General features: G+C 48.0%; 1 protein-coding gene and 1 long non-coding RNA gene across 2 annotated transcripts in view; one reads left to right on the plus strand and one right to left on the minus strand.

The window, feature by feature from the left end:
• LOC115083192 (zinc finger protein 282-like) overlaps positions 1–16,599 on the minus strand; it is a gene marked incomplete at its 3' end in the record, with an annotated part of 44,264 nt that extends 27,665 nt beyond the window's left edge. The window contains exons 1-4 of the mRNA XM_029586999.1: positions 16,343–16,599; positions 15,852–15,978; positions 13,005–13,124; positions 5,633–5,752 (exon numbers count right to left, since the gene is read on the minus strand). Of these exons, the coding sequence (XP_029442859.1) occupies positions 5,633–5,752; positions 13,005–13,124; positions 15,852–15,978; positions 16,343–16,366 (391 nt within the window). The remainder of the gene's footprint in view (positions 1–5,632; positions 5,753–13,004; positions 13,125–15,851; positions 15,979–16,342) is intronic.
• Positions 16,600–18,377: 1,778 nt separating this feature from the next.
• On the plus strand, positions 18,378–27,013 carry LOC115085943. Its single transcript, XR_003854999.1, has 3 exons — positions 18,378–18,629; positions 18,848–18,970; positions 26,360–27,013. It is a non-coding gene; the product is annotated as an uncharacterized LOC115085943 (long non-coding RNA).
• Positions 27,014–27,836: the final 823 nt, after the last annotated feature.

Consider the following 27,836-nt stretch of genomic DNA (forward strand, 5'->3'; position numbering starts at 1 on the left):
AAATTAATTTGGTAGGTCTTGGGGGAGTCAGGAGGGTGGGGGGTTGTAGTTAGTATGGGCTCTCACACGGAATTACATTTTAAAATATGTGGCGTTCATGGCTCTCTCAGCCAAAAAGGTTCCCGACCCCTGGTATAGAATATACCTTCTTTTCTTGGAACCACAAAATAAATCGATTACCTTCCTTTTCTCCTCTCTGAAGGCGGAACCAGTACAATAGCTTCCAGGTTTTTGTAAGCGCAGCAAAGTGTTCTTGCTTGGCTCGAGATAAGCAAAGGGACACCACGAAGACGTAGCCTTCTCTTATCTCCTCTAGAACCCACTGGTCCAAAGTGATCTTGGTCCACTCCTCGTTAAATAGGGACGATCCTCCTCCTACAGCTTTGACTGAAGATTGGACCGGCCTGACTTCATTATGAAGTCTTACCGCCTCCAGCCCCCCCGACCAGCCCCTTCCCTGAAGATTCTGCGGGAACCCCAAAAGGACTGCTGTCGATCAGCAGCCTACTTCTGCCCCGCATTTGAGGTCGCCTTGCCCGGCCGAAAACACCACATATCCCGAAAATGGGCCCGCAGCGGAAAGTTCTTCCTGACAGCTTTATTATCCTCTGGCAACCTGTTCCACTTGGATTCCCCCATGATCTTCATCAGTTGCTCCAGGTCATCACCAAATAGTAACTGCCCTTTAAAGGGAGATTATACAGCTGGGACTTAGACCACACATCTGCCAATCAGTTACCAACCATAGCAGCCATCTAGCCCAAATCTGCCAATCAGTTACCAACCATAGCCCAAATCGTAAAGTGCATCCGCCACATAGGCCACCCCAGCTTCCAGCTGAGCTATCTGCTCAGAATGCTCCGAGGAAGCATCTTTCTCCCGTGTCTTCTGCACCCAGCGCAAAACAGGCCCGTTGCAATCAGACTACCACAAATCGCCGGCCGGAGGACTGGTCTGCAGGATGAATGGAAGCTGTTTTTTGGTAAAGGGCCTGACGATGGCGTATGATTGAGGTGAGGTATTCTGAAAACATGTGGGCTGTGCAGCATCCAGCTTGTTCTTTTCTCCTAATGAGAGGTATATTGGTTTAGAACCCAGTGGAAAGTTGGCAAGTGCTGCCTTTTCATAGATAAGGTTGTTGCTATTTGATTTATGGGAGTTAATACTGTTTTGATATGGCAGGTATGGTATATAGGTTCGGAGTGACATTTTTACAGGATTTGTGTTACTTTCACAAAGTGTCCTGGTAATGGAAGGAGTTTGCGTCACTGTCACTAAAGCAGACAACAGAATTCAACTTTTTTTTTTCTATGGCAATAGTAAGGGCAATATAAGCAAGTTTGCTTACCGTAAACGATGTTTCCGTAGATAGCAGGATGATTAGCCATGCTGACCCACCCTCCTCCCGGCAGTCAGCAAGTCTTCGACTACACTACAGCTTAATCACAGACTGAGGAGATTCCGTTACTTTCCTGCGCGGGAACACACGCGCAGCCGCAGAGGGCAAAGCTCTGTTCTCTGCTTTGACAAGCTCCGCCTCCCGGGCCTGATTGACAGATCCCATGACAGCATGGCTAATTCATCCTATCATCTACGGAAACATCGTTTACGGTAAGCAAACTTGCTTTTTCTCCCGTCGATAGCAGGGCTGAATTAGCCATGCTGTCATGGGAGTCCCAAGGATCTCTTGTGGTAGAAGAGATGTTGTTTCCCCTGGAGTAGCAAAAATGTTTTGAAGACCAAGGGTCTCTGGTCTAGGGTCTGCTTCTTTTTGGACCTCTAGATGCAGTATTGTACCCAATTTTCTAGGGATTTTGGGTATGTAAGGTCTTCCGGAGGGGAGTACGGTTCCTGAGGTTGTTTCTGTGGATCCGACGGAAATCCAGTAGGTGATGATGGGAATGTTTAATTGAAGGAGAATCAAAGATGTATCCTGTGTATGAGTTGTCAAGGCTGGTCGGTTTATTATGGGAGATGTCGGTGGTTCTACCGACGTTCTCTTTTAAGCTGTGTTTTATGCTCCGGAGAACTGTCATCAGCAATATTAGTCACTTTAATTATGACTGAAGATTTTCATAAAAACCTGCTAAGACTGAGATAATTGATAAAATGCCTCTCTTGTATGAGAGGGCATTGTCATACGATCTTCTGATTCTTGTGAGATACCTGCTTTAAGGTTCATTGAGTATTTTGAGGTGAAGTATTAGGTACCTTTCTGTCGCTTTGTATTTTATTGACTGATATGTTCCTCGAATCTTCTGAATTTGTAGAAGAGTTAGAGGAAACAACCTGTATTACCTCTCTTTTGAGAAGGTATTAGAAGGTAGTCTATGAGATGATTTAGAAGTCAAAGGACTTATCTCCCATGTAGCACGCCTCTTTGTCCATTTTTTATGGTGAGAGTGTCGTGAGTGCTTATGATAATCATTAGACGACTAGTCTGTATGATTTCTACGTGATGAAAGTTCTGTGGTATTAGCTCCAGAAGAAAAGCTTTGTGAAGGGTAACTTCGTCCTTCTTACTCATTCTTTAATAACTAAGGTGAGTAATTATGCCTTTTATGCGCAGATTTAGATCTATGCGCGGATTTAATTCATGCGCAAATGTAGATTTATGTGCGGATATAGATTTATGCGCAGACGTGTATGTATGTGCGGATGTAAATTTATGCGCAGGTGTAGATTTATGCGCGGATTTAGAGTTATGTTGGATGTAGAGTTATGCGCGGATGTAGAGTTATGCGCATATCTTTCTAATTCTGTGTGCGCAAGGTTTATCGGCGCCGATGTCTTCGGCGCTGTGCGCATAAACTTCCCTGGGGTCAGCTGTGTTCGCACAGATTTCAACGGCGCCGTGGTCAATGGCGCCGTGCACGTATTTATGCACGGTGGCTTCTTCTGCGCCATGCGCTTCTTCCGGTGCCAATACTTTTTGTGCGCATACGGCGCCTTAGGCGCAGAAGGTGTCGGCGCCGAGGTTCCCAGCGCCGATATGGTCCGTTGCGGCTCTATAGGCACTGCGGATTTCTCAGAATCCATTGGCCTTTGTCATGTTGTGTTCTCCTTACCTCCAAGAGCCGATAAGTTATTGGGCCAGGCGATGAATGAGCCTCCGATGTCCTTTGAGGCAAAAGTTCCTGAAGCCTATAGGCCCTTTCTTTAGTGCTCTGGATGACTTCCTAGAGCAAAAAGTCACAATCTTCCTGATTGTGATCTGAAACATCGGTCGTGTCCGTCCATAATCGACCTTGCTTGTCAGCGACAGGGTTAAACCCCCGATTGTGACATTTTATTTATTTATTTATTTTTAACGCTGAGGAGAGAACAGCTCCGCGTGCGATCCCACTCGCGGAAAAAACAGACTGAGGAGATTCCGTTACTTTCCTGTGCGGGAACACACGCGCAGCCGCAGAGAGCAAAGCTCTGTTCTCTGCTTTGACAAGCTCCGCCTCCTTGGCCTGATTGACAGATCCCATGACAGCATGGCTAATTCAGCCCTGCTATCAACGGGAAACCTTGTTTAGTCCAGCCAGCCATTTCAGAGATTACCTTCATCCAATGCAGTATGGATTTGTTTTATATTTCTTTCTTTCTAATTTTTTTCCAGTCTAACCCCTAAAATCAGAGATGAAACATTCAGACACTGTGACGATTTTGGAATCATCTGTGTTACACATGTTTATATATATAAATGACGTCCAATTATATGTTTGTAACTTAATAAACAATATTGAAAAACACAACTCATAGCATGCCTTTTCTTTGTCACAAACACAGCTCCTCAAACAATTCCACCACAACAGCCTAAGATGCTGCAGGGAAACCCTTTCATCATAGGAAACTATGTATCCATGTTCAAGGTATATTTAAAGGATTTTTAGCAAATGCAATTAAAAATAATAATGACAGTCCAAAGGAATTTTCTTGATTGAACATAAAAGTCGTGAGAACACAGAAAGGATTACAGCGCCAATTGTTCCTCATTTTCTAAATGCCAAACATTCATTTGAACAGATAAATGGACTGTCATCGATTCTGTTCCCATAAGCGCTAGAGGGTGGTAATCAGTGAAGCAATTATCTTTGAAGGAACAGATATGGATTTTCAAGTTGAATTCTGTAGCCCCAAATGGTTTAAATGAATCTATCAACTGGTTCAATACTGAATAATTCAGCATTCAAGTTATCTTTATGAAACCGATTTGGATTGGCCATCAACATGTTTGTCATGTTTACCTGCACTGTGATTGGTTGGTGGGGAGTCTTCCGTTTGCAATAAAAATGTCTACATTTGGCGTTGAAGGAACAAGGATCCTTATCATAAAGGTGGTGAGTTTCCCCTGAGGCAGAGAGTTGCTGGTAGTTACTCTCGAAACGCTGACAGCGTCGGGTGTCCGGTCTGGATTTCTTGCCTTAACAAAGCTAAGTTACTTCAAGAAAGTTCCTTTGACTGTTGTCATTATTTTTAATAAAATTTGCTAAAAATCCTTAAAAAATACATTCAACACTGATACACTGTTTCCTTTGATGGAAGGGTTTCCCCGCAGCGTCTTAGGCTGTTGTGCTGCAATTGTCTGAGGAATCGTGTTTGTCACAAAGAAAGGCGTGTTTTGTCTGATTTGTCTCCCATATCTCTGCACCTCCTTATATACCCCCTTCCCCTGTCTTTAAACCCTACCTTTCCCTATAGCAACCCTGCTAGACTGTATATAGTTGCCTTTCTGAACGTATAATTTGTAATGTCATATATAGTGTCTTCCATATATACTAGTTAAAGATAATGTATATTATTGTAGATAATACTTTTTGGAGTGTATAATTTATATAAGGTTATCCACAGTCCCTTTTGAGTGTATAATTTGCAATGTTACATATTATGTTCTTCTGTTGTTTTCCATCAGGTACTGTTCCTTTTTCCTCTTCCTGTTTTTCCCTCTCTTCTCTCGCCCATTCTCTCTTCCTATCTGCTCCCCTCCCCTCACCCTGGTTTTTTTGTATTTTCCTCCTTCAGTTATATTGTAAACTGGCATGATGTACCCACGAATGTTGATATATAAAAGCTAATAAATAAATAAATAAATAAAATAAATGTTACGAGTTGTTTTTTTCGCTATTGTTTATTAAGTTACTTACAACTCATCCTTTCTGTGTTTTTTGGTTTGCAATTATATGTCTGTACAGGCTTGTTCTGGGAGGGGTGGTGATGAGATCATAATGATTATGGAATCTAATGATCAAATTTTTAGGGGGGAGGCTATGGCTGAAAGTTAATTGGGGAGGGCACAAGGCTGAAGGTTCATCAAGGGTGCCTAATTACCCTGGCAACAGCCCTGACCACAGCACAAGCCCTTAACATCTGCCTCCATGGGCTGCAAGGATGAAGACACCTCATGTTGCATTTCAATCAGCCTGCCTGGGCCAGAAGAAGATTAAGGCATGGGTCAGAAGAAGATTAAGGCATGCTTACATTGGAAGAAGGTAGAAGTGTGCATGCATCAATCTATATAGGCTGGAAGGAGGAGGAGGCCCTCCCATCAGCCACTGCAGAGGAGGAAGATGCAGCAAGGAAGAAGGAGGAGGGGGCTGATTTCAGGGAGGAGAGGGAGCATTCCCTCTCATTACTGCAACTCACCCCGAGCAGCTGCTTTTCCCAGTCTCTCTTTCCTCTGATCCCGGCTCATCCCTGATGTACAGCTCTTCCCCTCGTTCAATGTGGGAGATAATATCTGGGGTGATGGTCGGAGAGCTTGTTCCTGAAGTAAGATCATCATCATCAACTTAATTTATTTCTAAACCACTTTACCATTCCATTTCTCAAGGCAGAAGATAACAATTCAAACCTACCACCATAGAGAAAAAAAAAATAAATCTATATATATACACAAACCAAAAATGACTAATGAATATATAAAGCACCAACAACCATAAAAAAACAAAAAGCAATATAAACTTTCAGGGACAAAAAAACCCAATTGAACTAAATATTGGGTAAGTCTGAAGTCGACTGGCTCTTTTGTCACCGTTAAGAGCACAGTAGAAATACTTAGCAACTAGGGGGGGGGCCCCGCTGACGTCACCGACGGGAATGGCTGCCTAACTCGAGAGCTCCCTGCAGTCCTTTTTATAATCAGCCCAAAGCACTCTAATTCTGCCAGTAACCACACCGATCAGATCGCTTGACCACGGCCTCAGAAGCAAGGATGGCGTCCAAGCGGAAAAATCCAGATTTAACGCAATTTTCATATGCTAAAGTACACGAAAGTGCCAAGGCACTCCCGACGAAGCCTCGGAGCTCGATTCGGACCACACTGCGCCGAGGTCGCTAGCAGAACTTACCACACGTGCTGAACTCCGAGAATGGTTCATAGACCTCCGGAAAGACTTAAAACAGCATAAACAGGAGCTTTTGCTTTCCATCTCAGAGGTACGAGAAGACCTGGCAGCGGTTGGACACAGCGTAGATGATCTCGATATACGTGTAGAACACCACGAGGAGGTGCTTCATAAAATGGCGGACGATGCAGCCCAGTCTCATGTAGACATTAAGGTACTCAATGAAAAAAATCGAGGATTTAGAAAATAGATCCCGACGAAACAATATACGTGTACGGGGTGTACCGGAAACCCCAGAATATACTGACTGCACCGAAGTGGTTAAAAAAATATTTCATGCCATCCTCCTGAGCAGTGTGAACATTGATGCAGAATTTGAGCAGGGACTCGAGGCCTTCCACATTGAACGAGCCCATCGAACGCTCGAGCCATGTTCCTCTGAAAAACCCGAGACATCTTGATTTGCCTTCAAACTTTCCAAGAGAAAGCTCGTATCTATGCCGCCTCTAGAAAGCAGAAGGAATGGCTTGGGAAAATCATAAAATATTCATTTATAATGACTGTGGCGGCCTCCACACTGCGCAAGCGATTTGATTTGAGACCAGCCACTAAAGGGCTACAGGACAACAATATTCGGTACCGGTGGACATTTCCATTTAGCTTGCTGTTCACAGCCAATGGTACTACTCACCGGGTTAAAGATATGGCAGAAGCCCAAGAAGCTCTTCGTAAAGCCAACCTGCCCATGCCAGATGCCGCTCCAAATGGACAATCAGCCGAAAGTCAGCAGAAACACCTGAAATCGAGGGTGGCAGCGGGCAGGGAACACCCGGCGCTTAGAATGCCAGAGAGGAGCTACTCGATCCACACATGTGCCATCGGGCCATTTGAAAAGAGGAACTTGAATTGGAAAGGGCAACCACTTCTTCCACTGAAATGGTATCATTTTCATTACAGATTGCCAAATCTCAGCTATCTGCTTCGGGCTGAAGGACTGTTTTGTTTTACTTTATATAGTCCGCAGGGAAGGCGGCTCTCCCGTTGGAGGCTAAGACCCCTGAGATGGGAGGTATCCCCAAAGGGGATACATATGACCTTGGACAGGGAAACGAGGGAGGGGGGAGGAGGGGGGTTTACTATCCATGAGCTCTTTGGGGATATATTGTTGTTACTGCCTGTTTAGACATGATCATGTACACCTGGGGGGCGCTCATACCCATAAAGGGGTTTTCTTATTGGTAGGCTGATTCCACTCATGGCCCTGCTTATTTGGTCCCTTAATGTTAAGGGACTCAATACACCTACCAAACGCCAATTGTTGCAGCGTGACCTACACCGGCAACATATTGATATTGCACTGCTCCAGGAAACACATACACGTAAACACCACGAGCATTTGCTGACCTTTAGGGGCTACCCAACTTCTTACTTTGCCGCTAGTACCAAGGCATGCAGGTACGCTGGGGTGGGTATTCTCATAGCCAACCATGTCGTATTTGATTACAAAGCACACATTGCTGACCCACAGGGATGCTATCTACTCCTCAAACTTCAAATTGATAAACAACTCTATACTATTGTTAACATCTATGCCCCTAACACAGACCAGAAGCACTTTTTCTACTCTTTACTGGAACTCCTCACTGCCTTTGCTGAGGGCCTGTTAATATGGGGTGGGGACCATAATATCGTACGCAACCCCAGGATTGATACCTCAAATTACAGAAGTGTGGTAGGTTGAAAGGCCACCTTATGCATGATTGGAGTCTCATTGACATTTGGCGGCACCGAAACCCCACTTCCAGAACTTACACGTTCTATTCTAACCCACACAATACATACTCCCAGATTGATTTTGTATTAGTTGACAAAGGAATACAAAATCAAGTCCTGGATACGGGCATTGGGGACATAAACTTGGTCTGACCACGCCCCAGTGTGGATCCAAATCTTACTAGCCAATACGGATACTGACATACGCTTTTGGAAACTGAGAGAGGACATCCTGCATGATACTACGTATAGTAAAGACCTTTTAGACTATTTACGGGAATATTTTCGGATAAATAAGGGTTCGATTAAAGTGGCGAGCACCTTGTGGGAAGGTTCTAAGGTGGTTATGAGAGGACGGCTTATAGCTTTGACATCTGCTTTACGGAAGCAGAGAGAGCAGCGGCGTGTTACACTGTTGCGCTCAATCGCTACACTCACACGCTCGCATTCTACTACTCTAAATTCCCAAAATCTATCTAAGTTGCGAGCTGCTCGATCTGAATTGAATATGTTAGATGCCGCACAAATCGCCTATGACTTGGATCGTACTAGGCAACGTTATTTTGAAGGCCATAATAAGGCGGGTAAAGTCCTTGCACGACAATTGAAAAGACGCATACTTAAGTCTAACATAGCTAAGATTAAGACACAGCAAGGGGATATATTAACCACCACCAAGGACATACGGGACTGTTTTACTTCCTTTTATACTTCCCTGTATTGTAGAGATCAGGCTATAACACCCACACAGGTAGACAATTATCTACAATCCATTATATTGCCTAGCCTTACTAAATCCCAACAGAGATTTCTAGATAGCCCTATCCATATTTTAGAAGTACAAGCCGCTATTAAAGACCCTTAAGACGGGCAAATCACCGGGTCTCGATGGTTTCACCGGGAGCTAATATAAAAAGTATTGTATGCAATTAGCAGGATATCTTGTAGACTATTTTAATGGGCTACTTGAAGGAGATTCCCTACCCCCACACTCCAATGTAGCTGGCATTTCAGTGTTACTAAAGCCGGGGAGGGGACCCCACTCAGTGTGGGTCCTAACGACCTATTTCATTGCTAAACGTAGACTTAAAGATTCTGGCTAAATATTAGCATCTCGACTTAACTCCTACCTTCCACAATTAGTGCATAACGATCAGGTGGGATTCATCCCCAATAGAATGGCGGCCGATAATGTTAGAAAAGTTACTGATGCCCTCTGGTGGGCTAAGACGACAAAGGTACCTTTAGTATTGCTAGCTATTGATGCAGAGAAAGCCTTTGACCTCGTTCATTGGGATTTCCTATTTGCTACTCTGGAAAAGATGTCTTTTGGCCCCGGGTTCCTCCGATGGATCCAATGTCTATATAAGGATCCCGGTGCTAGGATAAAGGTTAATGGGGGCTATGGGGAACTCTTCCCAGTTCAACATGGAACACGACAGGGCTGCCCATTGTCTCCCCTTCTTTTCACTTTATTTCTGGAACCCCTGGCCACTCGAATTCGGGACTCCGCCTATGTCACAGGAATCCCATTAGGAACGTCACAGATGAAAATCTCACTATTTGTCGACGACATCCTCCTCACTCTAACTAATCCCACGACATCAATCAGGGAAGTCACTGAGGAGTTTCAGGCCTTTAGTACAGTTTCTGGTTTCAAAATAAATATGGATAAAACAGAGTTACTAAACATTTCAGTACCCCCCGATGCATTTTCTACTCTGGTGACACACTACCCTTTTAAGATTGCACATACCTCTCTGAAATATTTGGGGATCCATATCGGCACTGAGATTAATAATTTATTCCGCCTCAATTTTATACCATTGCTACAAGGAGTACGAAGGGATCTTCAAAAATGGGACAGAGAACAGTACTCGTGGCTGGGTCGTGTAGCTATTATAAAAATGAATGTATTACCCCGGTTTTTATATTTCTTTCATACCATTCCTATCTTCATATCCTCAACTATACTTCGTTCTTGGCAAAAAATCTTATTTGACTTTATTTGGCACAAGCGACCCCCCAGGGTCTCTAGAAGACTGTTATATCGACCCCGGGATAAGGGAGGACTGGGTGTTCCCAATTTGGAGTGGTTTTACGTAGCAGCCCAACTCGCAGCTATCCCTGATATACATAGGAGGAGATCCCCTAAACAATGGGTACTCTAAGTTCCTGCCGTGGGCCCTTTAAGAGAGACAACGCTGGGTGTGTGCGCATGCTGGTGTCTTGCTGCACACGGCAGCATATTCTCAGTCAATACCCTTCGCAGTTGCCAGCGGCATTGGGGGTGAAGCGGCTTGCGGGGCTGTCCCATGAACCGCGAAGGGTAACACATATATGCGCGCATACACCCACGCTCCCCATCTATCACACACATATATCTGCTCATACACACTGACACAAGACTCCCTCTCACAAACACCCCAGCATCGCCAGAGTCCAACTCTTCAGTCCCGGGCCCTCCTCTTCACTTCATCAGTGTAACAGGTTGGGAAGCACTGGGCAGCTCCATGGCTTTCTCATCATCCTTGCTGCAGGTGGAACAGGGGCTGCTGGGCAGACCTACAGCCTTCTCGTTGTCCTGGCCACCCTCACCGGGCAGCCTATAGCCTCCTCTTGAGGCTGCCGGGAGATTGGGATCCCCTGAATGGCCCCACAGCCTCCTCTGAACTTCAGCCACCTGTGGCCTCCAGGATGCCGCCCCCTCAAAGTCAACGCCCTGTGCAAGTTCATGGCTTGCACAGTCAGTTGTACCGGCTCTGCCATCACCTTATCCACCTGTTTGTCCATTTTACCATCATCAGATATGATCATCCCCAGATCCCGCTCTTCTTTCATGTTTAGAAGAATTTCATAACTATACTGTACATTTCGTGTGGATTTTTGCAACCTAAATGCATAACTCTACAGCCTAAATGATAGACCCTAGAACAGGGCTTCCCAAACTTTTAGCCAATGTGACCCCATTTTAGCTCCTGAAAATTCACACGACCCCAGACGAGAACCAAACCTGATTACCGGGGGTGTAGTTCGCCCTCCAACAATCCCTCCACTCACCATTCCTGCACTCCAACTGATCCCTCTCTCAACCTCCATCACTCCGGCTGATCCCCTCTTACATCCCCCAGTTCGTCTCCCCTTCCCAGTCTAGCCACTCGCTCACCCTCTCCAGCTTTCTACATCCTCCCCACTGAACCTCTCTCACCTCCAAGCCATTTTTGTAACCCCAACTGATCATCTGTCATCTCCTTCCTCTCTCTTTTCTCACATACTCTCACCCCTAGCTCCTCTCTTGCGTCCCCCCTCTCCCACCTCTCCCACTGATCCAACCCTCAAACCCTTTCTGTATCTGATCTCTCCCTTCAAACAGCCCCCATCTAAACAACCCCTTGACTAGGATCAGCAGCAACATTTTCCTTTGGACCTCAGGCGATAAGTGGATTACAAATAGTGGGAAGAGAAGGCAGGCTGATGACAGGGGCAACATTTTTCTCTTAGGTAAGTTCAGTGATGGGAGAGGATGGAGAAGAAGTGACAACCTGCACAGACCTGTGCACACTCTGCCCACTCTTCCCCAGTGGCTGGTCCAATGCCTGATGTTGATCTGCAACTGGCAGCAGCAGCATTAGTAATGAAAATCAGCACAGGATGTGTGAGCCAGTAAAAGCTCACAGGCCCTGCAGTGGCTCCAGTCCCTCCTCACACCCCATGGTTTCCTGTTAACATGGAAACTCAAGCGAGGGCAGGACCATTGCAGGATCAGAGAGTGCAAGCTAGCTCAAAGATCCCATGCTGATTTCCACTACTTCTGCTGCTGGTGATGTCTGGAGAGGACTGCCCTTTGAGGCATATGTGACCCCGACTGGAGGTTTTGTGACCCCCATTTGGGGTCCTGACCCACAGTTTGGGAAGCTCTGCCCTAGACCATTCCTTGAGTTTCTTTACATCCCTCTTGGTGTTTTCCAAACCATCCCTGGCCGTCTACTTTGTTGCAGATTTTGGTGTCGTTATCACAAGAAAAAAACCCCCAAGCTTTCCCAATAATCATTCAACAATATCGCACACAGAAATGATGAAAAGGAGTCCAAAGACCAACCCCAGAGACGCCACTAGTAATGTCCCTCTCCCCCAGAATGACTTCCATTTACCACTACTCTTTATTGTCTCCCGCTCGACCAGTTTATAATTCAGTCAGTCATTTCAGGGCCCATATTTGGGTGTTTAACTTATTTAGAAGCTGCCGACGCAGAACCGTGTCAAAGACCTTTCTGAAATCCAAGCACATTACATCTAGCGCGCTTCCTTGACCCGGCACTCTGGTCACCCAATCAGAAAAGTTGATCGGATTCACCTGACAAGAACCTCCTCAGATTGTGTAATCCACTGGAATCCAGAATTTTAGCAGCGATTCCCTTAATTGGCTCACCACAGAGGTCAGACTGAGTAGCCTGAAGCTCTCAGCCTCCTTCTTACTTCCACCTTTGTGAAAAGGAACCACATCCGCCCGTCTCCAGTCCTCCAGAACCAAGCGGGAGTCTAAAGAAGCATTGAAAAGGTCGGCCAGCAGAGCTGCCAGAACGTCTCTAAGCTCCCTTAAAACTCTTATATGTATCCCCTCTGGCCCCATTGCTCTATCGACTTTAAGTTTAGTTAGCTCCTCAGGAACACGTTTTTCTGAAAATCGATTGAGAGTTACACCAGCTCTGAATGCAGCACAGCAGTGGCACTCCTGTCGGGATGCTCTGCCCTATGTGACTGGTTCCTGTAACAGAAAGCCTGTGAGTGACTGAAGAGCTCTCCAGAGGAGCTGGTGAAGGGGTCTCTGCAGTTCCCAGCTGCTCCTTCCACTCTTCCTCTCAGCAATTTTACCCCAGTCCCTCTTATTCCTGCACTCACCTGAGCAGTTGCTTCTCCCAGTTTCTCTTTCCTCTGATCCCGGCTCGTCCCTGATGTACGGCTCTTCCCCTCGTTCAATGTGGGATATAATATCAGGGGTGATGGGCGGAGAACCTGTTCCTGGGGTAAGAACACTGCATTAGGTTTCCCATATTCATTCTGGATGCGATTCTCCCACAGTCAAGACTTAGAAACATTACTAGGATAAGGAATATCACCAACTTCCGTGAACAAAAGTATTAAAACATTAATTTAAAGAGGAACAGTTTCAGAATCCTGCATGTCTCAGAATGGTCTCATAAACTCTCTTTGTTCCTCATTTAAGTCTGGTTCTCACTATGAATAGTAAAGCACATTAACAGCCTCATTTCAATATGCACAAGCCTCATTATCCCTTATACAACATGCGAGCCTCCTTCGTAACATCCAGAACATCTGGAATAGGATAGAGGAAACACACTGAGCAGGCTCGGACTGATGTCAGCTCAGAGGCAGGGCAGGAAACCAAAAATGGTTTTCCCATATCCCTCTTCATATGAAACCCTTCCCAGTCCCTCACCTGCCCCAACTCCAGAAGAATCCATGGGAAAAGAGAAAAAAAATGAAAATGAGACATTCTGATTTCATGGCTTTCTCTCTCTCTCACACACACACCTCATCAGCTCTCAGTGGCTGTCTGTTTCTCTCTCAATTAAAATCTTCTCCACTTTTCTGATCTGGCACATCCCCATCACCCCCCCCTTTCTTTCTTTCACATTGCCTCCCCTCCACCTCTCTTGCACTCATTCCCCTGATCCTCTCACTCTTCCTCCCCCTACCTTACTCTCTCGCACTCCCTCTACTGCCAGCCTCCAGTTGTCTTGCTCTCCCTCATCCTCCTGCCTCTCCCAGCTCTCTTGTAATAGTTCCACCCTCCTCCAAGCTCAATCACACCCTCCCATGGCTCTCATGCATCCTCTCTACCCCTCCCCCCCCCAATCCCCTCTCATCCTTTCCATTCCCTCCTAATCCTGCTTCTCTCAAAGCTGCTGTGGAAAACATCTAATTGAGGGCCAAGGGGAGAAAAAGGGTGACAGAAAACAAGTTTACATTGCTGACTTCAGGGAAAAGTAATTCATCCCTTCAATGCCTTTCCCCGTAGAATTCACCCCTTCCTCATCTCCCCCTAAAATTTAACCCACCCTCATGCTCCCTCAGCATTCTCCCCCTCCGCCTTGCTTTCTGTATACCAGAAGCAGTCACTTGAGCACATGTTACTATCTCCTGCCTCCTCCCTCCGATTGGTTCTCCTGCGGACATAAGAACATACAGATTGCCATACTGGGTCAGACCAAGGGTCCATCAAGCCCAGTATCCTGTTTCCAACAGAGGCCAATCCAGGCTACAAGTACCTGGCAAGTATCCAAGCAATAGTAGCTTGAGATTAAATAAATCTCAAGCTACTATTGCTTACTAATTAATAGCAGTTTATGGATTTTTCCTCTTGGAATTTATCCAAACCTTTTTTAAACTCAGTTTTACTAACTGCCGTTAGTATAATTGGGTTTAATTGGAATTAATTGCCAGAGCACATCCTCTGGCAATGAATTCCAGAGCTTAACTATGCGCTGAGTGAAAAAGAATTTTCTTCGATTTGTTTCAAATGAGCTACTTGCTAACTTCATGGAATGCCCCTGGTCCTTCTATTATCTGCGAGAGTAAATAACCGATTTACATTAACCTGTTCAAGTCCTTTCATGATTTTGTAGACTTCTACCATATCCCTCCTCAATTGTCTCTTCTTCAAACTGAACAGTCCTAACTTCTTTAGCTTTTCCTCATAGGGGAGCAGTTCCATTCCCTTTATCATTTTGGTCGCCCTTCTCTGCATTTTCTCCAGTGCAACTGTACCTTTTTTGAGATGTGGTGACCAGAACTGCACACAGTATTCAAGGTACAGTCTCACCAAGGGGCGAGACAGAGGCATTATGACATCCACTGTTTTATTTGCCATTCCCTTCCTAATAATTCTTATCAGTGTTTGCTTTTTTGACCGCCACAGCACACTGGGCCAACGATTTCAATGTATTATCCACTATGATGCCTAGATCGATTTCCTGGGTGACAGCAAGGGTTATTTTTCCCTATATGCATCAACTTGCACTTTTCCCCATTAAATTTCATCTGCCATTTGGAAGCCCAACCTTCCAGTCTCACACGGTCCTCCTGCAATTTATCACAATCTGCTTGAGATTTAAGTACTCTGTATATTAAATCTGAATTTAATTTACTTTAATAAACAAAATAAATATCTGACATTTATGCGTATGGCTAATTAATTTTGTTCTTTTATGAGTTTTTGGATGAAGAATAAGGGATCTTATTGTTGGATATGGGGAAGTTTGAAAGGGGAATCAGTATGAGGATGAGATCTCAAGGATAGGGGAGAAGAAGGGAAGGGAATATCAGGGATGGAGAGGAGGAGAAGGACAGAGAGAATCTGAGCTGATAGGAAGGAAAGGAGCTATGAAATCTGGGAAACAGAAGGAAGGAAAGAAAAAGGGGAGGTTAAAAATAAGGGGATCAAAGAAGGATCTGGAATGGGGAAGGAGAAAGGGAATTCGAGACTTGGAGAAGAGGAAGGATCCAAAACTAGAGGGAAGGAGGAGATGAAGGGTGGAATGAGGGAATCTTCTGATTTGGAGGGTATGTATAGAGAGACAATGTCTAGCATGAGGAGATTTGAAGAGGGGAATCCCTTTCTCTCTTCTCTCACCCTGGCTCAAATTCTCTCTCACTCACCCACCCCCATCAGCTCCCCTCTCTCATATATAACTCGCCCATTCCTTATCCCCTCAGTCCACTTACCCAGTGAGATTAAGGTCTGAAAATTCTCTTTCATCACATCCTTGTAAAGATCCTTCTGCCCTTCATCTAAATCCTCCCACTCATCCTGGGAGAAATAGACAGCGATGTCCTCAAAGGTTACTGGGACCTGAAGCACAAACCAGAAACACACTCAGCTCCTTCTGCATCATAACCAGCAGGAGACCTCCCAAGACTGGGGCTCAGCAGGGCAGAGATTTCTGGGTGTAAATAATTCAGAGTCACATAACTCACAGTCCCAGAGCAGTACATCAATTGAAAACCAGTTATTTACAGAGTCTGGGACACAACATTTCACATCCTGGGACTCCTGATCATTCTCCTCACACCCAGGAGGGTCTCAAGGTGCCTTTCTCAGCCTCAAGTCTGATCGGAATCCTCTTAAAGTCAGGGCTGATTCTGCAATGTCCCAGGTTAGGAAGCTGCAGCAGGGTTTGTATAGAGAGGGCAGGAAGTTGGGGGCAATCTCCTACCTGAGCAGAAGCTCCTGCAGGCATTTTCCTCTCTGCTTCTGCTGCTCTCAGGATTAGAAATAAATTTGATGCTCTTTCTCAGACTGGGGAAGAGCAGAGTGTCTCTTGCAGTGCAGTCTGAGAGTTGTTACAGGGGCAGGAGGGGGAAAGTAAAGCAGAAGATGAGATTTTGAGATGGATATTTCTGATTTGCGGCTGTTGATCCGCAAATTAGAAGGAAAAAGAAACAGAAACTCTCTGTCCAGCACGCTACAACTCCTCTTCCTGTCAGGCGTAATAGATTGATGACATCATAGGGGGGAGGTAGAGTTTTACACTGAAGGCACAGACTGATGACATCAGAGATGGGAGGGCGGAGCTTTACGCTGAGCTCCGGCCGGTGGCGTCGGTGCGTTCCTTGTCTTGGAAATCAGCAGCTTGAGGAAATGCTGGAACTGAAGCCAAACTGCACTGCGGTGCACAGACTGAAAACTGCTTTACTACAGGAGCTAAACTGAACTCGAAATGACCTGGCTAACTCTGCCCCGCAGAGAGAGCCTGATGGTCTTAGCTAGTCAGCAGGATAATTTCCAATTTACTCAGCTGAAGGGAGATATCTGAATAAGTGGGGGGGGCAGGATGGGGTCCTAACTGATAGGAGCTGCTTAGCTGGCTAATTTAGTCCGTTAAATACCGATATTTAGACCTATCTGGTTAGATTAGTAGATAACTTAGTGAAATAAGTTTGAACAGCAGGTGTAATTCATGTAGGTATGTTTATGCGGCTAACTTCCCTTGACGGATCACTTTTGAATATGGACTTCTGAGTGACTGTCAGAACTACCAAAGGTGTGGGAGACAGTTTTTAAGAGGGAGATTTTCAGCATAGGCTCGACTCCACCCCTTCTATCACTTCCAGATTCTGCATTCTCCAGTTTGCACTCCCTTATACTGGAATGGACTTGATAGAGTCCATGTGTCATGCCCCTTCTTTTGACTTATAAGAACATAAGTTTTGCCTTGCTGGATCAGACCAATCAAGCCCAGCATTCTGTTTCCAACAGAGGCCAATCTATGCAGGGCCAGTGCAAGGGTCTGTAGCGCCCTAGGCAGATCAATGTAACCTTTAAAAAGGAAATAGAGCAGCTTTTAAACTAGAACAAAGGGAAAAACTGACAGTTGCTCAGCAGCGCATGGTTCGGAGGGAGGTATCTTCAAAGGATACTAATGAAGCATTAGAGTTAGGGCATCCCAACAGTGAGGTTCCAATAATAAGACAAGTAATCCAAGTGCCTATAATTAAAAAAGCTCACCTGAGCTAAAAGATTCCAATTTTTTCCTGTCTCCTGAAAAGCAGAATATAAATACACACAAAAAACACACTTTGAAATGTTTGTATGCTAATGCCAGAAGTCTACGAAGTAAGATGGAAGAATTAAGAGTGTATGGCAAATGACAAAGACTTAATTGGTATCTCAGAGACATGGTGGAAAGAGGGTAACCAATGGGATAGTGCTATACCAGGGTACAAATTATATCGCAATGACAGAGAGAAGCATCTTGGTGGTGGGATGGAGCTTTATGTCCGGGATGGCATAGAATCCAACAGGATAAAGCTCCTGTATGAGACAATGCACAATCCCTTGTGGGTTGGGGAAGAGTATAATGATAGGAATATACTACCATCCACCTGGCCAAGATGGTGAGATGGACAGTGAAATACTAAGAGAAATTAGGGAAGCTAACCAAACTGATAGTGCAGTAATAATGGGAGATTTCAATTACCCCAATATTGATTAAGGGCATCAGGGCATGCTAGAGAGATAAAGTTCCTGGATGGAATAAATGACAGTTTTATGGAGCAATTGGTTCTGGAACCGACACTAGAGGGAGCAATTTTAGATCTAACTCTCTGGAGCTCAGGATTTGGCAATAGTGATCATAATATGATCACGTTTGAATTAATGACTGGAAGGGGGATAGTAAGTAAATCCACGGCTCCAGCGCTAAACTTTCAAAAGGGAAACTGATAAAATGAGAAAAATAGTTTAAAAAAACCAAACCAAAAACCTGAAAGGAGCAGTTACAAAGGTAAAAAGTGTTCAACAGGCATGGACATTGTATAAAAATACAATCTTAGAAGCGCAGGCCAGATGTATTCCATGTATTAATAAAGGTGGGAAGAAGGCAAGACGATTAATGGCATGGTTAAAAGTTGAGGTGAAAGAGGCTATTTTAGACAAAAGAAATCCTTCCAAAATTGAAAGAATGAGCCATCAGAAGAAAATAGGGTATAACATAAGCATTGGTAAGTTAAATGTAAGACATTGATAAGACAGGGTATGAGAAAATTTGAAAAGAAGTTGGCCATAGAGGCAAAATCTCACAATAAAAACTTTTAAAAATATATTCGAAGCAGAAAGCATGCAAGGGATTTGTTTGGACCATTGGATGATCAAGGAGTTAAAGGGGTACTTAGAGAAGATAAGGCCATCACGGAAAGATTAAATGATTTCTTTGCTTCAGCGTTTACTGAAGAGGATGTTGGAGAGATACCCGTTCTGGAGAAGGTTTTCATGGGTGATGATTCTGATCAACTGAACCAAATCACGGTGAACCGGGAAGATGTGGTGGGCCCTTCAATCTGAGGTATGGTTTTCCTTATGATCTAGGTCCACTTTTTACTTCGCCAAAGAGCTCAAATTTGGGAATTCTGGTGTCCTCCATCCTTATGACAAGGCTTGCCCGCCGGAGCTGAGTAATTTCCACCTTTCCAGCTCTGCTAGGTGACCAATATTCAAAGCCTCGTGGCTGGATAACTCACACGTTATCTGCTTAAATGCTGAGTTTTCTAAATTGCTGTAATTATTGCTAAAAATGAGTCAAATTAGTGATGGACATTCCAGGGAGGGGACAAGTTAGCCGATTCATTTCGCTGGAATATTCCCTCCATTAATTTCGCTGGAGAATTCCCTCCATTTTCAGCAGCTGCAGGGATGGATTCAGGTGGGAGGTTTTCATCTTCCTGGAGGGAGAAGATCTGGGGCTTGCAGGGATTTCCAGTCCTGGGGAGGCAGAAAGTTTCTGCCTTTATTCTGAGCCCTTCCCACTCCTTCCAGCCCTGCAAACCCTAGAGAAAGTGGTGAGAAAGCAGCGCCTCCCTCAGCTGCAGCTTCTGAACCATCTCTCTCCTCTACAATCTCTCTGAAATCCAGCTGCATGACCTTATCTTTTGCCAGACTGCTACACCCTTATAACCCCTCTTCTCAAGCCCCTGCGTTGACCCCCTATCCATTCCCAAATAAGTTCAAACTCCTTCACTTTGCAGCTCCTCACTACCTGTCCTCTTATCTCTCCTCATACCCCTCCTCATGCATTCTGTTCCTCAGGTAAGACCCTCCTGTCTGTGTCCCTCTCCTCCCGACTCTGTGCATTACACCGGGCTGCATCGCATGCTTGCATTAGACGTCCTGAATTGGGGTGGCAGGCTCCCTCTCTTGCCTTATTCTAGTCCAGTCTAAAATCCCATTTCCCTGTACGTACCTGGATCAGTCCAGACAGTGGGTTATGTCCCCAATCCAGCAGATGGAGTCAGCACAAGCTTTGAGGGGGCGTCACCATAAGTACTACTACCCCCTCTGCAGGAGTTCAGTATCTTCTGACTCCAGCAGATGCGAGTAGGGGAATCGGGCTTCTCCTCCTTTTCCTTCTTTCTCACTTCTTTTGCTTGATTATTTTGCTGCCTTTTTCTCATGGATCAAGTTTGTATCAAGTCTTGTATAAAGTTTAAAAAAAAAAAAAAAGTAAAGCAGGGTCCTTTCACCTTTTGGGGAGTGGCTTATCTCTCCTGTCTCTTTTCTGCAGCCGTGCTGTTTTCTTTGTCGTTGCAGCAGGGGTAAGTAAGTTTTATTCCTCTGTAGTTTTTCTTCACAGCACAGCTCCCGGTGCCCGCGAAAGCCGGTGGTGCCGGCCTCTTCGTTTTTCTTCACTCACCCGCGGCCATTTTGCAGCTCCTCGAGGGCTGCTGCGGCGCTTGGGAAAGACTTCTGGGGCGGGTTGTGTGGCCGGGAAGGCCCCCCCGCGGCACCCTCCTGTAATTTTGGACAGCGGGCAGTGCGGGCCGCCCGGGCCCCCCCACAGCGGCGCTTTCGTGCGCGTGGCCCCCCCCCGAGGCTTTTGCTCTTTTTTGCCGCCGTTTTTCATCTCTCCCCCGGCGATCCCGATGCTGCGGCCGTTGTGCTGTGCGGCCTGCGGCGACCCGGGGTCCCGGATTTCCCGGGAGGGCATCTGTGCACGATGCCTTCCCGGGGGGGAAGGTACCTCACAGTCCCTTACTGAATTTTCTTTTTTGCCCGGGCGGCGCGGGCCGGCCCACTCCGCCATTTTTGGCGGGAACGGGGGCCAGCTTACATTCTGAGCGCCCGGAGGCGCTGGACACGAGGGAGAACGTCTCTCGGGAAGACTCTACAGGCGGGGGCGCCCCCCCGATTCTGGTGCAGGAGCCAAGCACCCAGAGCCAGGGAGCAGGACCCATGCCGCCCCTCGAAACGCACCCGGGCAGGCCGGGAGTCTCTCCGGAGTTTATCCTGCTCATGCATACCGCTTATCTACAGGGACTGGACACACCTGTGGGACCCCCCCCCCCCTAAGATCCCACGGATGTCGCCCTCGGCGCCGGCCCCCCCCGACCCTTCGGGAGCGGGGGCCTCCCGTCCTCCTACTCGGGTCCGTTCGGCGCCAGCGGCAGTGGGGGCGGTGCCCGACCCAGCGGGACAGGGACCTGACCTCCCGAACGGGGGCCAAGGGGACGGCACGCAAGAAGGGGATGATCCGCGTACCCTACGCCTCTTCCAGAGGGAAGAACTGGACGACCTCATCCCGCAGATCATTCAGGAATTAGATTTGGACCCTCCACCGGACCCGCCTGCTCCAGTGGCTCCCGCTGTCGTCACCTCCTCAAAGAAGGGAGATCCAGTCCTGGCGGCGCTTCGGCCGAGGGCTCGGGCTTTTCCTATCCATGACTCGTTTTTACAACTTCTCACCAGGGAATAGGACACCCCGGAGGCCTCCCTGAAGAGCAGCCGGGCGATGGAAAAGCTGTACCCGCTCCCTGAAGATTTTCTGGACCTCATCAAGGTCCCAAAGGTGGACTCTGCAGTGTCGGTGGTCACGAAGAGGACGACTATCCCAGTAACGGGAGGTGCGGCATTGCGAGACACACAGGATCGTAAGTTGGAGGTTTTCCTTAAGCGGGTCTTCGAGGTCTCCACGCTAGGCATGCGGGCGGTGATGTGCAGTTCGCTTGCCCAGCGGGCTAGTCTCCTTTGGGTACAACAACTCCTCACGTCTCAGAATCTGCCGGCCGATGAGGCTGCCCAGGCGGATCGGCTGGAGGCCGCGGTGGCGTATGGGACGGACGCCTCGTACGATCTTTTTCGGGTCCTCGCAAGATCCATGGTATCAGTAGTGGCGGCACGCCGACTACTATGGCTACGCAACTGGGCAGCAGATACGTCCTCGAAGTCCAGTCTGGGCTCTCTCCCCTTCAGGGGCAAGTTCCTCTTCGGGGAGGATTTGGATCAGATCATCAAGTCCCTGGGGGAGAACGCTGTTCATCGGCTGCCGGAGGATAGGTTTCGTCCATCCAGAGTGTTTTCTTCTTCTCGGACCAGAGCCAGAGCGCAGCGGCGCTACAGGGAATACAGACAGGCGGGCGCCCGGCCATCCACCCCCAGGTCTCAGCCCTGGTCGCGCTCCTTTCACGGGCGTCGGCCCCGCACGCACTACTCCCGGACCCGGGAACCCCTCTAACAAGTCTTCACAATGATGCCAGTCTCGCCCACTCCCCTGTCCCCAGGATTGGGGGCCGGCTAACGTTTTTCTACGCGGAGTGAGCGCGGATCACCTCGGACCAGTGGGTCCTGGATACCATAAAACACGGCTACGCATTGGAATTTGTCCGCCCTCCGCAGGGAAGGTTCATCTTTTCTCCCTGTGGCTCGGACCTCAAAAGAAGGGCGGTGCAGCTGACTCTGGACAGACTCCGGGAGATAGGCGCCATTGCGCCCGTGCCCTTCGGAGAGGTGGGCTTGGGCCACTATTCCATCTATTTCGTCGTGCCAAAGAAGGACGGTTCTTTCCGGCCTATACTAGACCTCAAGGAAGTCAACAAATCCCTTCGAGTCGTTCGGTTCCGCATGGAAACGCTCCGATCAGTGATTGCGGCGGTACATCGGGGGGAGTTTCTCGCCTCCCTGGACTTAACGGAGGCCTACCTGCACATTCCCATCCGCCCGGACCACCACCGTTTCCTTCGTTTCAAAATCCTGGACCAGCATTTTCAGTTCACGGCTCTCCCGTTCGGATTGGCGACGGCGCCGCGCACCTTCACCAAGATCATGATAGTCGTGGCTGCAGCTCTCCGGAAGGAAGGCATCCTGGTTCATCCTTATCTGGACGATTGGCTCATCCGGGCGAAGTCATTCGATCATGGACGCTCAGCGGTGACTCGAGTAGTACGGTTTCTACATTCCCTGGGATGGGTAGTGAACTTCTCCAAGAGCTCCCTCACTCCCTCGCAATGCTTGGATTTCTTGGGGGCGACCTTCGACACCCTACTGGGCAAAGTTTTTCTGCACCAGGACAAGGCTCAATCCTTGCGGGATCACACACAATGGTTCTCTGCATTACCAGAGCCCACCTCCTGGGACTACCTACAACTCCTGGGAGTGATGGGGTCCACCATCGACCTTGTACCTTGGGCTTTGGCGCACCTCAGGACCTTACAGTGGGCGCTCCTCTCCCGGTGGAAACCAGTATCACAGGACTACCAAATGATTCTCCCGCTCCCGCAGAATGCCAGGGACAGTCTGGGCTGGTGGTTGGATCCGCCGAACCTGGCCCGGGGCTTGTCCCTCGATCTGCCAAATTGGGTGGTGATGACTACCGATGCCAGTCTAGCAGGCCGGGGTGCAGTATGCGATCGAAGCGCCACGCAGGGGACGTGGTCCGCGGTGGAGGCGAAGTGGTCAATCAACCGTCTGGAAACCAGGGCGGTCCGGCTAGCTCTGCGACATTTCCTCCCGCTTCTTCGGAACCGGGAAGTCAGAATTCTATCGGACAACGCTACCACCGTGGCCTACATCAACCGACAAGGAGGCACGCGCAGCCCGCAGGTCGCGCTCGAGGCGGCGCTACTGATGCAATGGACGGAGTGTCATCTCGTCCGGCTAGCGGCCTCGCACATCGCCGGGGTGGACAACGTCCAGGCGGACTTCCTCAGTTGTCAAATGCTGGACCCAGGAGAGTGGTCTCTCTCCGACAAAGCGATGCAACTTATCGTCCATCGGTGGGGGGGCCCCCCACCTGGATCTGATGGCGTCCGCTCTCAACGCCAAGGCTCCACGCTTCTTCAGTCGCCGGAGAGAGTGCGGCGCGGAGGGAGTGGATGCCCTGGTCCTTCCGTGGCCCCCATATCTTCTGCTCTACGCTTTTCCACCGTGGCCTCTGGTGGGCAGGATGCTCCGCAGAATAGAAAGCCATCAGGGGACCGTGGTCTTCGTCGCTCCGGAATGGCCCAGGCAACCCTGGTTTGCAGACCTGCTACAGCTGGTGATCGACGGGCCAATCAGGCTGGGGCACCTCCCCCAGCTCCTACATCAGGGCCTGGTATTTTTCGAGCAGGCAGAACTCTTCTGTCTTGTGGCCTGGCTTTTGAGAGGCGCCGCCTCCGGCGTTGGAGCTACCCGGAGGCGGTAGTATCCATGCTATTGCGGGCACGAAAAACATCGACGTCGGCGGCCTATGTTCGGGTCTGGAAGGTGTTCGAGCTGTGGTGTACCAGCCAGGCCACCAGACCCGCTAAGGCTTCTGTACCTCAGATCCTTCAGTTTCTACAGGCGGGAGTGGAAAAAGGGCTCGCCTATAATTCACTACGGGTTCAGGTGGCCGCCCTTGGTTCGCTGTTGAGCGATGGGGGCTCTCTTCTACAGCACCCTGACATTGCTCGTTTTCTCAAGCGTGTCAAGCATATGCGTCCTCCGTTGCGGGACCCTTGTCCCTCCTGGAGTCTTAACCTTGTGCTTCGCTCCCTGTCGGGACCACCGTTCGAGCCGCTGTGCAGCGCAACGATAAAGGATCTCACTCTCAAGACTGTTTTTCTTGTGGCCATCTGTTCCGCTCGACGCATCTCGGAGCTGCAGGCTCTGTCGTGTAGAGAGCCTTATCTCCGTTTTTCCGACTCTGGAGTTTCGCTTCGCACCGTTCCCTCCTTCCTTCCGAAGGTGGTTTCTGCATTCCATGTGAACCAGACGGTGGAGCTGCCGTCCTTCTCCTCCTCAGAGCCGAAGACTCTCCGTCTCTTGGATGTCAAGCGCACTCTGCGCCTCTATCAGGAGGCTACAAATGAGTTCCGGATCTCTGACCATCTCTTCGTACTCTGGTCCGGACCTAAGAAGGGGTCTCAGGCCTCGAAGGCTACCATTGCCAGATGGTTGAAGGCCGGCATTGCTGCTTCCTACATTGGGGCGGGACGGATTCCCCCACCCGGCATCGTAGCGCATTCTACATGTTCTCAGGCGGCTTCCTGGGCGGAGTCTCGCTCGGTATCCTCGCAAGAAATTTGTAGAGCAGCCACCTGGAAATCGTTACACACGTTCTCGAGGCACTATCGTCTGCACCTCGCCTCTTCGGTCTCTGGACACTTTGGCGAGCAGGTTCTCCGAGCAGGCCTCGCAGGACCCCACCCGGTTTAGGGAAGCTTGGGTACATCCTACTGTCTGGACTGATCCAGGTACGTACAGGGAAAAGAAAATTATTACTTACCTGCTAATTTTCGTTCCTGTAGTACCATGGATCAGTCCAGACGCCCACCACGTTTTGGGTTCTTGATCCTGCTCAGCTCTGTGCTATTTCCTGTTCACAGTGCTCTGTGTCTTCACAGTCGTTTCCTTTTTGCTGTTTTTCACAGCTCCCTACAAGTTGGTAGGATGTTTGCAGTTACTTGTTGCGGTTACAATTGTTTTAATTATCTGTTTCCACAAACTTGATCCTTCGGGGGTTTCTACTCGGGCTTTGATATACTCGATACTGAACTCCTGCAGAGGGGGTAGTAGGATATATGGATACGCCCCCCTCAAAGCTTGTGCTGACTCCATCTGCTGGATTGGGGACATAACCCACTGTCTGGACTGATCCATGGTACTACAGGAACGAAAATTAGCAGGTAAGTAATAATTTTCTTTTCCTTAAAATGCCCAATGTCTCTTTTGCCCTGTATGTCTTGATTAGACTGTAAGCTGTATGAGCAGGGACTGTCTCTTATATGTTTTTGTACAGTGCTATGTACATCGAGTAGCACTAAGGGAGTGATAATTAGTAGTAACTGGTTTGTACCTTTAGGAATCACTGTCCCATGGGTTGGAGCTGGGTGTTTATAATGGACCAGCAGTCCATTATAAACCCGGAGCCAGCTGTCGCACCCATTCACCGAAAATCCAGGAATCTGCCTTTTGCACCCTGGTTTAAGATGAGGTGGAGCTCGAGGTCTCCTAGCACAAGGTATCCTAGAACCATTTCTGCATTCAAAAATGGGCCATTGTGCCAGTCCTGTAGAGGTTATGGGGGTAAATCAGCTTTGAAAATCAATCAGGAGCCTCCGTTGTTTTTTTTTAACTTAATTTTATTTATATTCCACCTTTCAGACATTTCAAAGTGCATTACATTCAGGTACTCTAGTTATTTCCCTGTTCCCAGTTGGTTCACAATCTGTACCTGAGGCTGCAAGGAGTTGTGGCACTGGGATTTGAACCCTGGGTTCCAGCCCACTGCTCTAACCACTGGACTTTTACAGCCAGTGAGCAGAGGCAGAGCTGGAGGGGCGGAGTCAGCAATTATGAACATAGATTTTGAATTTGAAATGTCCCTCTGATACAGCACAAAAGTCGAGCCATGCACTTGGAAAATTATTCTTGCTGACGAGTAGGAGATGTAATTGTCATTTGCCTGGTATAGTGAGAGAATGCTTTGTTTTTTATTCAGATGATCTTCAGCCGGTCAGCAGGCGGCAGTATAAGAGCGCAGTGTTCCACTGGCACCAGGAGCTGGAGCCGAGGAGATGAATCCCAGGACCGATGTCTTCACCCTGCTGCTACGTTCTGAGAGAGAGAGACTGTAACACCCAGAGAGAGATGCTCGTTTCAGCAGACATTGCACTGCTGCTGAGGATCTGTTAAGGGGCAGAACGGGCTGAGAGATTGAGAGATGGAATTAGCAGAAAGAGAGAGAGAGAGACCTGTTTCAGCTGGGAAGTACAGCTGTGGGGTGACAGGAAAAGGTGGCACAGGACCCTCCTATCTGACTGGGAAGGATGCAGCATTTCACTCTGCAGACAAACTGTTAAGTACTAGCAGTTACTGTTCCTTATCTTTTTCCCTCTTTGCTGTTTCCAGTTTTCCAAGCCTTTTGAGTTAACTGTAAATCCTTTTCTTATATATTATAACCTTCATTTATTAGCACTGTTTCTGTGAATGAGTAGTGACAGGTGAGTTAGTACTGGGTGTCAGCAGGGTCCTGCACCAAGTCTCACACAGCTCTAACAGGTTTTTGTGTCAGCAGAGCTGGAGTAACCAACCAGCATCTGAATCAGTGAGGAGGTCTTCTGACCACAGATTGTGCTAATAAATAAACATTTGAATGCTATTTAGTGATTTTGTCTTTTCTGGGTCCCTTTTCTAAGGTCTAAGCTTCTCTCAGAGGAGGCCCTAGTTTAGGGGTAGTGAGTGGACTAAACCATTTGTTCCCTGTACGTACCTGGATCAGTCCAGACAGTGGGTTATGTCCCCAATCCAGCAGATGGAGTCAGCACAAGCTTTGAGGGGGCGTCACCATATATGCTACTACCCCCTCTGCAGGAGTTCAGTATCTTCTGACTCCAGCAGATGCGAGTAGGGGAATCAGGGTTTCTCCCAGTTTGTTTCTGTAGGATAGCCTTTTTCCTTGCTTTCTTTGTGCTTGGGCTTTCTGCCTTGCTCCCTTTATCTTGGGCTTCTGCCTATTTGTTTCTGGATCAAGTTTTTATTCTAAAAAAAAAAAAAAAAAAAAAGTTTTTTTCGGTTTGTGTGGAGGCGTGGCTTCCTCCTCTGCTGTTTTTCCTCTCTTTGTGCTGTGACTTGGCGCCGGGTAAGTTTGTTCTTTTGCTCCCTTTACAGCTTCACAGCCAGTGCCTCGCGGATGCCGGGGGTGCCGGCCTCTCCGCGTTAGCGGCCATCTTGCAGCTCCGCGTGGGCTGCTAGGGCTCAGACAGGACTCCTTTGGCGGGTTGTGCGGCCGGGAGGGCCCCCCGCGGCACTTTCTTCGGCGGGCAGTGCAGGCCGACAGGGCCCCCCCGCAGCGGCGGCCCCCCTGCGGCATTTTCTTCGGCGGGCAGTGCAGGCCAACAGGGCCCCCCCGCAGCGGCGGCCCCCCCGCGGCACTTTCTTCGGCGAGCAGTGCAGGCCGACAGGGCCCCCCTGCAGCG

The sequence above is a fragment of the Rhinatrema bivittatum genome, chromosome 2 (assembly GCF_901001135.1).
Source record: "Rhinatrema bivittatum chromosome 2, aRhiBiv1.1, whole genome shotgun sequence".
In the NCBI taxonomy this organism is placed as follows: Eukaryota; Metazoa; Chordata; class Amphibia; order Gymnophiona; family Rhinatrematidae; genus Rhinatrema; species Rhinatrema bivittatum.